Source organism: Buteo buteo, chromosome 11, assembly GCF_964188355.1.
Source record: "Buteo buteo chromosome 11, bButBut1.hap1.1, whole genome shotgun sequence".
Classification (NCBI taxonomy): domain Eukaryota; kingdom Metazoa; phylum Chordata; class Aves; order Accipitriformes; family Accipitridae; genus Buteo; species Buteo buteo.
The window spans coordinates 10,535,412-10,551,480 of record NC_134181.1 but is presented as its reverse complement, the minus strand read 5'-3'; the positions used below and the strand labels follow the sequence as shown (position 1 = coordinate 10,551,480).

General features: G+C 38.4%; 1 protein-coding gene across 4 annotated transcripts in view; it reads left to right on the top strand.

The window, feature by feature from the left end:
- Window positions 1–16,069, top strand: part of CMTM4 (CKLF like MARVEL transmembrane domain containing 4) — a 41,270-nt gene that overhangs the window by 10,862 nt on the left and 14,339 nt on the right. For 3 of the 4 annotated variants that reach the window (XR_012652173.1, XR_012652172.1, XM_075040002.1), the window contains exon 2: window positions 8,928–9,104. Coding sequence is in view for 2 of the 4 variants with exons in the window: in XM_075040002.1 (XP_074896103.1) it covers window positions 8,928–9,104 (177 nt within the window). In the remaining 2 variants the exon portion in view is untranslated. Of the gene's footprint in view, window positions 1–8,927; window positions 9,105–15,624; window positions 15,877–16,069 lie in introns of those variants that run through there. The other variant, XM_075040003.1, reaches the window with a different exon arrangement.

Sequence of the window (16,069 nt, the reverse complement as noted above, 5' to 3'; positions counted from 1 at the left end):
TTTTAAGAGCCGAGTAGAGAATTCTCGTAAGTGAAGCAATAGCCAAATTTTTTTAACTTTGTTTAAAAATCTTACAAACACAATGGCAGTAACATGTGTTCCAGTAGAGAGCATGTGTCTGTGTATGTACCATACAGAACATGTGTGTGCAGCCTGAAGACAAAAATAAGGTTACTGTATTTATCCATTTTGTTTTAATAGCAAAGATATGGTAAGTTATGAGTTCTTACAGTCTGACTTAATAGAAAATACTAGGAAATGGACTGGAGAGGATACTGCACCCTTGCTGGAAGATTGGGGATGGGAAGTTTGACAATTTACTGAGAGGCATCTCTTCTGGACAAGCTCTCTTGAGCATCCTGCACAGTTGTTATTAACTAATAAATGCTGGTTCAAAACTAGTGACTTTTAGTGACACTATTAAATTAGTCTTTGAGACAAACAAGAATTACCAATGACTTTTAATTCAGTTTATTATAGATACAGAATAAGCCTTTCCATTTATGAGTTCATTTCACTGGGTTGCATAGGAATTAAGTGATTAATACAGCATATAAATGGGAAAGTTAGAAATGTATAACTCAGTAGTCTGGAATTTTGTTCATTATTGTCTTGCAGGACCTGTTGCTTATGAAAATATTTTGAATTATGATACACATGAATTGTAGTTTGTGGGGACTGGAGGCACAGGTTCCTGTGGAAACAAATTGCTGGGAGGAACTGGTTGTGATCTGCATGTTTTGTTTGCCTTTGTTTAAAGCGTGGCTCTGTATGATCTTCAAATGAACGTACCTATAGGATGGGCTTCCTACAAAACTATTGATGGGCTTTTGTTTATAGGACAGGTGGCACGTTATATTCCTTTTTTGTCTAATCTGGATGGTATGTTGGAATTTTATTTAGGTTTCTGTGAGGGAATGTCATGTGCCTAAAACAAACACCTCCTTGCAAAGTGCCTTGGCTTCAGATTCTGTTCAGTGGTTCTTTTGGTCATCTGCTTGATTGGATAAAACCTGAAATGTACCTAAATCAGAGTGATTTTGTTTGTTTGTGGGTTTTGGTGGTGTTTTGTTTTGTTGTTGTTGTCGTTAGGAAGGTGGTTGTGTTTTGGTTGGGTGCGAGTAAATAAGACAAACTCTCAGTCGGGTCTGCCAAGTCACGTGAAGTAGGGATAAGCAGCTTTTTACAGGTGCCAAAATAACAGCGGTTGAGATATCGACGGAGATGGGGCCGAGAGCGGGGGTCGCGAGGTGACTCTTCCAGTCCCAGCGGGGTGCCCCCCTGCTGCCAGCAGGCACTGGTGTGAGGGGCCACCTGGTCCGGGACCCTGCTCCTCAGGAGAGAGGGGAGATGTGGTGGCTGCCGCAGCATCTGACGCCGCAGCCCGAGGCCGCCTTGTGCCGAGCAGCGTGGCATAGGTCTGGTCACTGACACCTCCAGAACGAGCCGCCTGGGAGTTGTGCAAACCAGTGCTTCACAGCTGTCTGCATGTCCAATTATGACGTAAAGTGCTGAAACGGATTTACTTTGAGGACGATGTAAATGTAACGTGAAAAAAAGTCTTAAATTATTTAGCAGTAACAGGAAGGACTATGTTTGGTTTTTCTTTTAAAAAAACCCCAAACATAAAATATTTCCATACTGTAAAATACTATTTGTTTAATGGTATTTGAACTGGAGTCAGTTTTGCATTTATCTAGCAGATGAGGATGTTTGTTGTATAGGTGTGTCCAAGCAATAAGCAAAACTCTGTACTAAATGCATAGGTAGCAGGAAATAAGTCACTACTTCATGTCTGCAGCTTTTTTTTCATTCTAGACTCTATGATTAAGTTCACTTTTAAAATTGATGCATTTCTATTTTAGCCAGTTCAGAATCTTTTCTGTTGACCTTAGTTCAGTCCAGTTAATTTTTTTGAGTGTTAGTTCTGATGTACTTAGTGTTTCAAAACAGCTATCATTCTGTTGTTAACTTTGAGTGTTACTACCCTCGTTCTTAAATATGCCCCTTTCTCATAATACACCGTCAAAATGTTTCTGGCCTCAGAAACATGTTCTGTATTTAGAATTGGTCTTTTGCCTAAGTTGAGAAAGGGAAGTCAGCAGTAGCTGAATCTTTCAAGGATTATAGAAAACTGCTGGAGGTGGCAAAAGATCAGCTGATTTAATAAAGATTCCACAATATTTAATGCGCTGAAGTCTTGCCACGTTATATCCAAAAGTAAACTAAGAAATAATGAAAACTTAAGGATTGCAGTGACATGTAAAACCCTCGAGGTGCAATGAAGTTCTGAAATTTAAATATTCTGCTATTATTTCTATTGTTGCCACCAAGCCCAAATCAGAGTTGCATGTGGAGGTCTGATTGAGTTTCTCTGGATTTGTTCAGTGTTGTATTTTGTACCATGAGAGCACAATTTAGTTTATCCAGGGTGCTGAATCATTGGTGCTTCTTAAGCTTCCCTCTCTGGTGAGTGTCATTTTCCTAAATTGTCTATCTTGTAAGAAAAGTTTAATGCTCATTTGTGATTTAAGGCTCCTTGCAGTCCAATTACCAGAGTTAATAGCACATTTCTTTTAGTCTTAAGGATGCAGACTAGGAACAGGCGGGAAATCAGTCTTTCTTCTGCTTAGGGTAAAAGATGGTTTCCTGCTGGAGAAGCAGGACTGTTTTTAAGCCATACGATCCCAAATATTCGTATCTGTGCCAGCTGTTTTAGATGTGGGAAATGCATGTGCTTTGCAAGGAATGAGACCCACTTGGTTTCATACATTAAGTTGGGACTGCTGGGCCAAGTAAATGAGAACAATAAATCTAGATTTTAATTCAAGAAAGTTTAATGTCTTCAGATACTTTAAGTGGTGTAAAAGCAATTTATTTCTTCTCTATTTTGTGCATATGTATTCTGCTGTACCATTAATTTAAACAGTCTGGATGTTAAAATGTCTTGGTAGTGTGACATTCTTACTAAATTCTGTGGGTATTTTTCAGGCAGAAAAAATGCTGACCATTTTGTGGTTTTTTGGAAATCATGCGTAATTATGTCATTTAACCACACAATAAGGCTTTCTGTGGTAACATTTTAGATAAACAGGAAAACTCATTTTTTACTTTGTTTTCATTGCAGAACTGTCTTTTTTGTTTTTAGTGCAAAGTTGTTTGATTATTTTCTTCAAAAATAAAACACAACATGTTCTGACAGGAAAAATACACCATTAGCAACCTCCTAAAAGCTCTCTTTCAGCATTGGTGCCTGTCGTAGCACATTTTCTCCATTTTGGGGAAATACAGTGTTTTATGTCTGACATGGCTCTGTTGCCAAGAAAGTGATGTAAATATAAGCCATTTACATAGCCCAAAGGCAGATGATTTCTTCATTAAGGGCCCTTCTCCAGGGGAATTTACAGGAAAGTTGAGATGAATACAATAATGGTAGGAGGCTGATGTGGCTAAATTAAAGGACACTGGATCCCAGTATAGAAGCTCTCTTTCAGGAATTAAATGGCCTTAAATTGTGGTCACTTCATCCCCTTCCAGTGAGGGGCTGCTTCACTCTGAATGGAGCCTTTATGTGGGGGTTCAGTGCTGTTTAATAGAAGTGCAATAGCTTTACACTGTCCATGAGTTCTTAGCGGTCCTAAATGTCCCAAACAATAAAATTGGATAACAGTTTGCCAGTTTCTTCGAGATATAAAGCACAACAAAATCATTATTGGGAAATATATTGCATACTTAATCCTCTACTTGGAGATTTTTCTCTCCTGCCTTTGCATGATGTGGTGGTGGGAGACGAGGGATGAAGGGAGGGGAGGTTTGCTCCGTCGCAGAGTTAGAGCTGTATTGCAGACCTTGGGCTGCAGGGCTGGGCAGACCCAGACCTTTTCTCAGCTTACCCTGAGGCTCGTTCTTGTTGATCCTGTTTTGTTGAGCAGACTCTCCCATCTCCTTTGTTCAAGAAAAAGGTGCGATCGCAGGTTGCCTAGGATGCCTCTGTGTGGACCTGAGCATCCAGTAGAATAAACAGACGTTTCCATCGTGACAAAGTTGCAAATCAATGCAATATCCACTGTACTTTCTTCAAGAAGAGTGGAAGTAGAAGGGAAATCAAAAACAACTGTTAAAAAAAGAGAAAGATAGTAATAAAAGAGAGTTATACAAATCTTAGGGCATTGAAGCAATTAGGGTGGAATAGAAAACTCTCAAAAGTACTCAGTGCAGAGAAAAACAGATGAAAAGGTTTGTTTCATCCATCAGAGGAAACTTTCTCTGTTGACTCTGCCTAAGAAAGCTGTAGCTGTGTCATTTGTGGGAGAGAGCAGTAATTCATGTAAAAGGAGATCTCCACCACGTTCAGCTTCTCATTTTTCCTCAGTAAACCAACCCTGAAACTTCTGCTTGTGGAAAAACTTGTCAAAACTCATCACCCTAAGCTATGAGAAGAGGTGTGACTCCAAAGTGAGGGTCGCCTCCAACGCTGGACAAATGGCAGTGTGCATTTTGTTGGCTGAGACCTGTGCTCCAATCAATATGATCCTGGTGTGGTTGTTTTGGTTTGTTGTTTTTTCTCTCTCTCTTTTTTTTTTTTTTTGCTAGTCCTGTAACTGCCATCATGGGAGGCAGACACGGGCCTAGCTAGATCCTGTCTCCTGGTTTTCCAAGGTTGCATTGGTGACTTGTGTTACAAAGCAGAGCTTTAGCAGCTGGGGAGCGAGGGTTTTTCTCTGCTGCAGCTTTGTGCCGCAGTCATCTGGGGCAGCGCCGGTCTCTGCGCCCTCAAATGGTGTCTGGATGGAGCATGGAGGCTTCCAGGAGGGCTGGAGGGTCTTTGTCCTTCCTCCCTCTTCCCAAGAGAGTGTATATAGCCAATGTCGCAAGGCAAGGCACGGCACCAGTTTTATCTTGGGTCTGTGGTGTGGCAGAGGGAAGAGCGTAGGAAGCTCTGGAGAAGTGACTTCTTAGGTCTTTGAGCTTTGGTAAGCTGTGAGCTGCATGTAGATCAGCTAATTCAGTAGGCAGTGATGGGTGGTAGACGGGCAATGGAGATAAACATAGGTTAGAGAGATGTTTGCAGTATAGTTACAGAGCTCTATGAGAGAACAAGAGAAAATTGTTAGTGCTGAACCTGCATTGAAGTCCCTCAGAAAATAGGCTGGGATGGCTGAGACCAAGACTGACTCTTGTCTGCCTGCAGTTTGCAGTGGCACACTCTGGGGGCACGCTTATGGTCACATCTGTCTACTTTACGGCCATGCCAATCAAGTAGTATTCTGGGTGGCAAAATTATATTAATTCACAACCTAATTTATATAGCCTGTCTCATAAATTATTTACTTCATAAATTTAAAAATGCAGAGAAAATGAAGCATTTTTCTTACAATGTTAACTTTTTTTTTAATGAACTTGGTCACTGGATGAACCGTGGCCTTTGGCCAGCTGCTTTGGCTCATGTTGCAGCATTTACACAACACTTTTAAGTAATGTAGCTGTCTGAGGAAGTAATGGGTTTGATTCTATAATGTATTTCACTTTCATTTTGTGTGTTCAGAGTAGTTTGCATTTTTGTTAGAAACAAAATTAGCTTAATGTCTGTGTGGAATGGCCAGTGAAAGCAACACTAGTGTGTTTTTATAGAAGATTCTCATTACTTGTAGTTAATTAGAAGGATGCTTCTGTAGGAGGCATAAATCTGTGGGAGGACAAGATTACCGTGATGTTTCAAAGAGAAAATATTTCATATTAAAGACAAGTTTTTATTTTGTTTACGAAAAGGGAGGTTTCTGTGGGAGGGTAGCTTTTTCTGATGTAGTGATTAATTCGGATTTCATTTTTTGCTATAGCTTTCGTGAGACAAATAATGGGCAGTTAACAGGAAGGTATTGTGTAGCACTGGCAGGATGGATAATCTTTGAGAAGGGTGAAATACATTTTTATTGCAAGAAAAATAGTAACACATTTAGTTGGAATCTTACTTGAAGTACAAAAGTGTTACAAATAAATTGTGTGCATGGGAATGTTCTCCTTTCCCTGTCCCCTCAATCAACAAGTGTTCAGGTGTGCTGATCCACTGTGTCATGATAATACTCCTATTAGTAGTCAGTTATTGTGCATGTTTCCAAAACATAGCCTGTGCTTTGTGGCCAGAACCTCCATCATAAACTGAAGCAATTAAGGTTTTCTCCCAATGTTTCTGATAAACATATCAATAGACGTGGGCTGCCACAACCCAGACCACTGTACACTAATGCCACTGCATATTACTTAAACTGATGGCACATCTTTACTTGCTTTTGAAATGGTTTGGGTTAAGTCAAACCTAAGTGTACACAACTAACACTTTTTTTATAAGGGTGTGTCACAGGTAAATATATTTTATAATTTCTTAAGGGATAAAATGAAGTCTTAAGGTAGAATTGCTCTGAAATTTATTAATTCTGAGCTTGGGAGTATGTAAGAGTTCATTGCTTCAAGTGCCTCTTCAGTACAGAGTTTATTTCTAATGCTGTATGCAAGAAACTCTTTCATCTTTTTTAAGCTTTGACTGCTAAGATGGGTACCTTAGCCTTGAGGAAGCAATGCTATCTGGTATGGAGAAGAGTCAATGTAAGGTTTTTATCAGCAAAACAGCAGAGACTCCACATGCCGCGTTGCAGGTGCCCAGTTCAGCAATTGGTGTGCCAGTTTTTGGCTCCTTCAGCCTAATGTTAGTGGCACAATTCAGAGCTGTTCATATTTTTAGAAAATGAACCTATTCTATTTGGGCTTGTACTACAGGATTTTTAGAGAATATTGCAGAACTATTTCTTTTTAAAAGAATAAAAATTTTAGAAGTGTCATATCAAAAATAGTGGCAAGAACAATGGAGACTTTATTATATTGTAACATCTATAAGTCAAAGTTTTGCCAGCTAACATTTAATGTTGGTACTGATCCTGCTTGAAATGGCTAAGACGTTTTTTAGACCCTTACTTATTATTTTTTTTTAAATGGTGTTCAGTATAATCTTTAGTTATAAGGCTTGTGTTCACAGAAAAGGTGGACTTCATTACATGATAATACTGAAAAGTGAAGCTGTGTTCTGGACAGTATTTTTGTGTGTGTGTCATTGCTGAAATCATAGTTTGACTTTGATTCTGGTTTTCTGAATGTTCCATTTCACGGCATATTCTTTTTCTTTTTTTCCAAAGCTATTCAATGTCAAAGATAAAATCTGAAATTAAGTGTTTAGTCACTTTGTATCCGTTCAGAATTTGTTTGATGTGAATTGGCCTGCTCTATTAGCTGCTAAAAATTAGTATGGCATGTGCTCTTTTTAAGAGAGCATGCTAAGTGAACTGTGAGAGACTTTCTACCCAAGTGTGAGTTTTTTGATTAAAACTTTTGCTTTGTTTTAATCAATTTTTAAACTTAAATTAGCTACTGTATTCTGAAGTATGTGGCAAACAAAGTATGTGGGGCATTGTTCTTTGCTTAGAATTACTGCTGATGTTGGTGACAAATATGGTAACTTCTTTCAAAATCCTTTTTCTTCATTTTGCTAGTTTTGTTGTAGGAGGCAAAGACAAATTAATGGATGAAGCATAAAAAGTGCTGGAAGAAACTGTATCTGCAAAACATTATTGAAATTGGCAAAGAAGGATTTAGCAGAAACTGATTTGTATTGTAGCTTCTGTCAATCTTTTAAACTTAGGTTTTGTTTGTGCAAAACCTTCAAATTATGGAATATTTACCTCTGAGGAGGCTATCTCCCAGAGTTCTTCATCCTCAAATTGAAGTGACTTACTACAGTCTCATTAGAATTTTGTGGCAGAGCAAAAAAAGTTAATTCCTTCTGAAAAATGTAAGTGGGTGGGGGATGGTGGTATTGTCTTGAAAACCAAAGCAAAACACTCTTAAGGCCTTCCTTGCTTGCTGTGGAAAATTAAAAAAAACAACCCCAAAACCAAAACAAAACTGTCCATGCAACTGTTTTTCTTTTACCAGTTATATTTAAAGAAGAATCAGTTTGAAACATAGACTTACATGTGTAAGTTGAATACTCTGGTAGGTAATCAGTGGTATCTAAGTGGTAGCTGTCAGTGATAGCTAATAATGGTGTATGGTTTTTATATATTTTAGTTTTGTCCATTGGGCAGATTTTTTTAAGGATAGTGAGTTTCACTGTTTTATCCTAAATAGTAAATTAAACTCGTCTTGCAAAAATCTGCATTTGTGTTAACTCCACCAAGATAGCTTCTGAATTTAGTGTGATTAACCTTTATACCAGTTAGATGTATGCATTTGCAGCACCAGGAGTTCTTCCTTCATCTATTAGCTGCTCATACAGTCTTACAAGGGAATGATAAAATACATTTTTGTATGATATACAGCATATTGATGATAAAAAACATGAAAACTGCATTTTTGGAGGCTGGTAGGGATCCTCAATCTATTCTACTTTGAATTTATTTAGATCCCAAGTTGGTAATGAATTTTAAAGAATAGCTTTATTGTAATGTCTTTCACAATCACACTATATTAATACTATCTAATTTAACTTGAGGTTGGGCCAATAGACACATGCATTCCATCTTAAAGTTTTGGAATAGTATATCATGAGTGAAAAATGAAATAAAATGTTTGAGGTGTTGTTTGCATATTAAGCCAATGGCCTGAAGGGGCTTCATGCCTTTCTGGGTGTCTCAGTCCTTTTGATGTTAGATTCTGTGTAATTTTGCTGAAATATACTTTGTTGAACAGGAGATTTCCAGAAAGTCTTGCATTAATTTGCTTTTGTTTTTGCTCTTTAGACAGTGCCCTGTTATAAACTAAAATCACACATTCCTGAGTGTAAACTGATCATGTTCCCAATGGAAATTTCAGGAATACTTGTGGCTACTTTCAAAATGTGGAAATCTATTTATATTTTTTCCACTTGTTTTTCTTCCTAGGTTTTGGCACTGATTGCATTCATCTGCATAGAGACCATCATGGAATGCTCCCCTTGCGAAGGCCTTTATTTCTTTGAGTTTGTGAGCTGTAGTGCATTGGTGGTTACTGGAGTTCTGTTGCTTATGTTCAGTCTAAATCTTCACACAAGAATACCACAGATCAACTGGAATCTTACTGTAAGTTCATACAAATCCTCACTCTGTTAAAAATAGCTGCAAATCTGTTTTTAAGTTTGGTCTTTGAACTTTACTTTCTACTGTTGTTTAAGATTGTGTATGAGTGTTCTTTATGCTGAGTAAAGTATGTATTTTACTTATATTTATTTTGAATGCTAATAGCAGAATGAACTTTGAAATGTAGCAAGATTGAACTACATTAAATAAAACTAAAATTCTCTTCTAGTAGATTCTTTTTGGAAGGAAAAACTTCCTGCTAATGCCAGCAATTACTGTTTGTGGATGAAGTGGATAAAAATGCAGCCTGTAGTTATTTAACTTTGACAGATGCTGTATTTACAGTAGCCTGTTGTTCTCTCAAGCTGGTTTTTTTGTGGTTTTTTTTTTGTGAGGACAGCCATGCTACATATATTTTCTTACACAGATTAATACAATCATCCAGTAGTAGTGTAAAAAATTGTGCTTTCTGTGAAAATCAGGTGTTTTGAATTGCTTGCACACTGAACTTAAACATTGACTAGCAGTGCTTAATGTGCTCTCAAATATGAAGAGTTTTACGAAGAGAACTGCTGGCAGTGCACATTCCTTTTGTACAAGTCTCTATTTCCATGCTGTATTATGAGTTAAACTTTCAGATTGGGTTGCATAAACACAGGTCGCAAAATCAACATGTTAAGTCACTCTAGCAAAAGATCTGTCAGCTTCAAGGACAATATTTATATCAACTTTAGACAGTACGGATAGGTATGTGCCTATGTTCTGTTTTATTCTATAACAGTAATTTTGTAAGTACTGTTGGAGACCAGTCACAGAGGTTTTTAGGCTTCTGTGTGATTTTTTTAAATTTGTTTTTAATGTAATTTATTAATGTTGCTATTTGCACATTTGCAGTAACTGTTTATAAGCCTAAATGACGTCTAAAAATGAGACTGGAATGTGGAATTAGATAATGCTTTGTACCCTGGGCATGTATATGCATGCTCTATTGAGGAGCTCTTCCTAAGACTACTTAGTAGATAGATTAGATGGACTGAGAACTGTGACTGTAGGTGGGGGAGATCCAGGTGGCTTGCAAAACAAAACCAGCGGATCCACTGGAATGTTACTGGGTTGTCTTGCCTTTGCTCCTTTTGTCTCCATTCTGCCAGTATTGTCACCACTTATCTTGTGGCAAGCTGAAAAACAGCAGCTGCAGAGAGAAGGTAGTCTCCGTTTCTGTTGCCAGCTTGGTTGTTTAATGAGCATCGCAACAGCCTGATAGTTGGTAACAGCAATTGAAGACCATCTTTTTATACCACACAGTTCTCTACATGCTAGTAGGATGTACAAGTGCATGATAACAAGCATGTGTAAGTGCATCAGTGTCAAATGAAATACATGATGGTTTTCCTGGTGCGATGCGAGTGGTTTGAGTGAATACTATATCTGGCTTATGTTCGAAGTAAGTTTGACCAAGACTTTTTATCAAGAGACCACAGAGTAGTATGCGTGGTGTCCATGACTGCATTGAAGTTTTATCTCTGGAAGAGTCAGTTTAATGACTTTGCATACCCTTGGTTCTGCATGTCTGTACCTTTTTGTTCTGTTGTTGAGACCTGTGGCACGCTTTTACTGGCTACCAGAACACTTTGACAATATGTTGAAACTATACATAATTCAGAAGCCTAAATGCAGTTCTCTGCCCTTCCCCCCAAATAATGCAGTAGATAACGGTGTGTAACTGGTAGGTCCTTTCAGCTACTCTGACTTCTTGATGGTATTTGAGTGGCAAGAATTGCCACTTTTGAGTGCAGTGTTACTTGTCTCTGCATAGCACTCTGTTAGAGATCTTTAGAGGAGAGAGGGCTTAAAAATCCAACCAGTTGTGGTGTGGGGTTTTTTTTGGTTTTTTGTTGTTGTTGTTGGTTTTTTTTTTTTTTTTTTTTTTAAGTGAAACATTTTGGTTTTTAGGGCAATGGTCACACTCTGAATTCCCTACCTAAACAGCATGGAGCAACATGATGCGGTCAGAGTTCAACTTGAAAGGCAAATGGAATACACTGAAAATGCTTTTGCTTTGGTTCACATTGCCAGATCAACAGCAGTAGAAGTTAATTGTCATGATCTCGCAAGTCTCATTCTTTCAGTTATGTACTGAAGATTAAATGCTTCTTCCATCATTATACCAAAGACCTCTAACAGAAGTGAGAAGAGAACTGGAAGTTTCTGACTTCCATTAACTGATAAAACTATCCTTCTTCCTGGTATTGCTTTGTGATTTTAACAGTCATTATTCTAATAGGGCTGTTACTCTGAGAGGAGTGTGGGAGTATCTTCATTATTCAGCTGTATTCTGCTGTTGTGTGTACAGAGCAGGAGATTGAAAGCTGCTGATAAAACACCTATGGGAGATTACTTTGGCAAAGTTAGTAGGAAATTTAAAGATGTAGAGTTGTGGCTGAATGTTGGTTTTGGCTTATTTTGGCATTGTATTCTTTACAATTTGGATGTATATTCATACATTATTTGTCTCTCTCAATACGTAGTACTTTCTTGTGTTTTGATGGTTATTTTGATAGGTTTGCAGCTTCTGTACATGACAGAGTTACCACAGTTTCTGAGCAACAGACTTTCACACTCTGAATGCTTTAGGAGGACATTGCTCCTGCTTATGTATGAATTCATTAATATACAAGCTTTAAAAAAGTATGTATGGCTTTATAGTGGGTATTTCCCTTGTGAAAAATCTCAAACTTGCTTTTAGAAGCTGTGTGAGAAGAAGAGGCTTGTTACAGTGCTTGAAAGAATTTAATAGTCTTAAATTTAGGAAAAAGTCTTTCTTTAAATACAGCACTGGCACAAACTTCCTAGGCACCATTTGAAACCATTTGCTTTCAAATGATCCTACATATTACAAAGTACCAGGCCATCAACTGCTGTTGTCCAACACAGGATTGTTTTCTTTAGTACTTTATTCAAATTAGGCTTCTTTCTAATGCATTCTGGATATTGTCTAATGTCCACTGTCCTTGGTTGGAATGAAAATGTGGATCAGTTTATACTACCATCTAACAGATATGCAAATTTACTAAATTTTTTAAAATATATATTTTTAGCCATGTGAGGAAAAGAGCTTTGTTTTGACTCTAATTAGAGACTTGCCAAGCATTTTCATATTTTCCTGACGTAAACATGAAAGAAATGTCAAGATGGTGAGGCCAGAAAAGAACCTTGCCTGGGTGTGTTGGAAAGAGGCAGGTCTGTTACAGTAAGATGAAAGAACAGTCACTTGTCTGTGTTGTGCAGCACTATCAATATTATGCAAAAATGCAAAAGCTGGGGAACCTGTCAGTGGAAATTTCCATTTCCTTTATGCTTCGCAGCTCAAAGGGAGCCTATTCTGCAAGGAGACTAGCAAGTGGCATAGGGGAATGAAGAACACACCATAGCAGAAATTCCTGCTTAACTGATGAGCTGCTGCTTTGAAATGTTTGTTTTCAGAGTTAACTAGTAACTGAATGTTTGCTATAATTTTGTGTTTGGCTAAATTACTTTTTTTTTAAAAATCTTTATTTGAATCTCATGTGGTATACAGGGAGAGCTTAAGATCTTGGAACCAAACTGTGTGTGTGACATGGCCGTCTAGAAGTAGGGATTGGGGTAGCGTCATGGTTTAACCCCAGCCAGCAACGAAGCACCATGCAGCTGCTCGCTCACTTCCCCCCCACCCAGTGGGATGGGGGAGAGAATAAGGAGAAAAAAAAAGTAAAACTCATGGGTTGAGATAAGAACAGTTTAATAGGACAGAAAGGAAGAAACTAATAATGATAATAATAACAATAATTAAATGACAATAAAAGAATTGGAATATACAAGTGATGCACAATGCAATTGCTCACCACTTGCCGACTGGTGCCCAGTTAGGTCCCAAGCAGCGATCCCTACCAGGCCAACTCCCCCAGTTTATATACTGGTCATGACATCACGTGGTATGGAATACCCCTTTGGCCAGTTTGGGTCAGCTGTCCTGGCTGTGTCCCCTCCCAAATTCTTGAGCCCCTCCAGCTTTCTTGCTGGCTGGGCATCAGAAGCTGGAAAATCCTTGACTTAGTATAAACACTACTTAGCAACAACTGAAGACATCAGTGTGTTACCAACATTCTTCTTACACTGAATCCAAAACAACACTATACCAGCTACTAGAAGGAAAATTAACTCTATCCCAGCCAAAACCAGGACAGGTAGGAAAGCTAACAGAAGTGTTTGTAGTAACTTTGGTGTTCTGGTGAATTTGCATGTGGTTTGCCAGGCTTTCTGACAATTACCGTCACTGCAGAGTGGATCTACTGTAATGCTGCAGTACCTTTTTTCAGGGCTGGCAACTGAGGTGACTTGGGGAGGGGGAAAAGTGATGGCAAATAGCTGAGAATACTGGAATTTGACAGTGTCTCTTGGATGAGAGTTTGCATGTTGAGAGAAATCCCAGTCATTACAGATGTGATCATTGCATAATCAGCCAGTAGAATGGACTATTGTTGTCTGTGTGTAGGAAAAAATATCTTCCAATGGATTTTGACTATTGATTTAAAAAAAATTCTTAATACATCCACTGGAGCTCTGGTAGTGTATTTTGTGTGTGTGTACAGTTGTGAATGCAGAATTTTTCAGCCTAGAGCAGCCTCAAGATGAGACACAGAACTGAGCACAGCACAAACTTTAATTAGAGTTCCACTGTGCTTATTAGCCTGGACTCAGTCCCAGGGAAGCACTGCTACAGGGAAGAAACATGAGGAGTCAGGTGTGTCTCTTAGAAGACATAGATCAGTGGTTTTATTTTGTGCTGCCTGAAAACTTGTTTCATCATCCTTACAGGGTTGGGTTTGTTTCAGTTGTTGTAGTGATGAAACGTTGTGTGCAAGCAACTGATGCTTGAAGTAGCTGGCAGAAAATTTGATGCGGTGCCAGAATGACAGACTGTCTTGTGCCAGCCTTGGCTCTGAAGAATGTAATTACAAAGCTGTAGTTCAAAGGCCTTCACAGGGCGATCTTGATTTCTTTTTTCTTTTTTTTTTTAAGATTTATTTTTTACCCCTTTTGTTTCAGAAAAAACTCTTGGTTTTCTTTGGCTTAGCTGTTGAATGAGAAATTAAGCCAGTCATCCTTCGCTTTTATGTATACTGCTGTCAAAATAGCAATACCTATTAAGGATAAAAGTGAATATTTTATAAATTGAAAAAAAATCAGAATTAATTTTCTCTGGGTTAGTGCTCTTCATGGACAGTTCTCATTTGGTGCAGCATAGTGGAGATGATGCACTATTCTGTAAGAAATAGAAACACAATTTTTAAATACAAGAAATATTACATGGTTTGGTAGTTATTGCTAGTAAGGTCTGTTGCTTTGTGACAATAACTGCTGGTCCTGTCTGTGTGCAGGACTGCTTATTGGAGGAAAAAATGCAGGGAAAGCAGTGAGGAGCAGCTAAGAAAGAAGTGAGAGGGAAATAGGTGATCTTCAGGAAACCAAAATGAAATGGGGATTGTAGAAGCATTCATTCAGGAACATGTTTTGTCATTTACAGCAGAGTTACTACATTTAACAGAACTTGTCAGCCAACTCAAAAAATAGTTAGAAATAATAAGAAGATCATACGAATCTTGATTTTGAAGCCACTTCTTCCATTTCTTCAAAATCATAGCTTGTCCCTGACCTTCTGGAGAGCTGACTAAGGTCTTTGAAAGTCACTTGTGTTAATTCAGATTTTTTTTGACATACTTTGCTTGAGATGCTGGAAATAGAACTGATTTCCAGGAAGTGCCAGACACCTGGGACTAGATCAAAGTGCCTGAACAGGAGCACCTGCAGACAAATGCTAGAGACCTTTGGGGGCTGCTGTGTGTGACATGGGACCCATGGGGACCTTCAGTCCTGCATGGGGCAGGCAGCGTAGCCCCACACTGTGAGATGGGCACTAAGATATCTCTGTTTGCACAGTGTGAATCCAGCCCTCTGGGTCACTAACATATTTCTGAAACTGCTGGTCATGGACTATTTTATCAGGGCAAAGTGATGCTTATGTGAATCTTGGAGTAGCAGAATCCAGTGTTTGAGTAAAGGCTCCCATACCTATGTAAGCCTAAACAAATGAGGAAAAAAAAGAGAGGGGAATTAATGCTCATACAGTTAATTTGGTTCTTTCTACCTAGGACTTATTTTTGCTTGAGAAACCATGTTTCCATTTTTTAATTGTGGTGCAAAATACTCATACAATGTTTAATAATATGATTGTAGAGTAAAATTATGGGAGTTTGACCAGAGGTGCTTGGTTCAGAGGACTGACTGGTTTGTTTGTAAATTTCAAATTAATAGCTTCCTGTAAAAATGAGGGACAAATTTCCTGAACCTTGCAAGTAAAGTACTGGTTGGAGGAAAAATTATGGGCATTGTACAAAAAAAACCAACCCAACCAAAAACCCCCAACAACAAAAAAACAACAAAAAAGTCAGTCAGTAACCACACTCCTTTTTCCTTTCCCTGTTAGCTGAAAAAGAAGCCACCAAAACCCAGAGCTAAAAGGAAATGCTACTTTCAGCTCTCTTTCGTGGAAAATAACCTGGACAGCAGCAGGCTACTAACTTCTGTCACCTTTTGCGACACAGTCAAGCCGTTGACACATGCAGGCTTCTTTTCCAGATTACATTCATTTAGCTACTTTAAACTCCATCTGATGTAAACTCTTGGATTTCAAAAAGCAAATGACAAAAGCAACCACCAGTTTAAATGTCATGTTTTTGTTTATACAAATTACAATTGCCATATGGCACTGTCTCCCTTTTAAATAGTACCTGGCCACTTGTGCAATCTTATTCACCACGAAATCAGGATAATAAGGCAAAGCATGTATTTTGTTTGAAGGTCTCTGAAAAGTTTGCATGTGAAGTCATGGAGAGTGATGGATAAAGGCACGTCGATATTACTGATGCCTC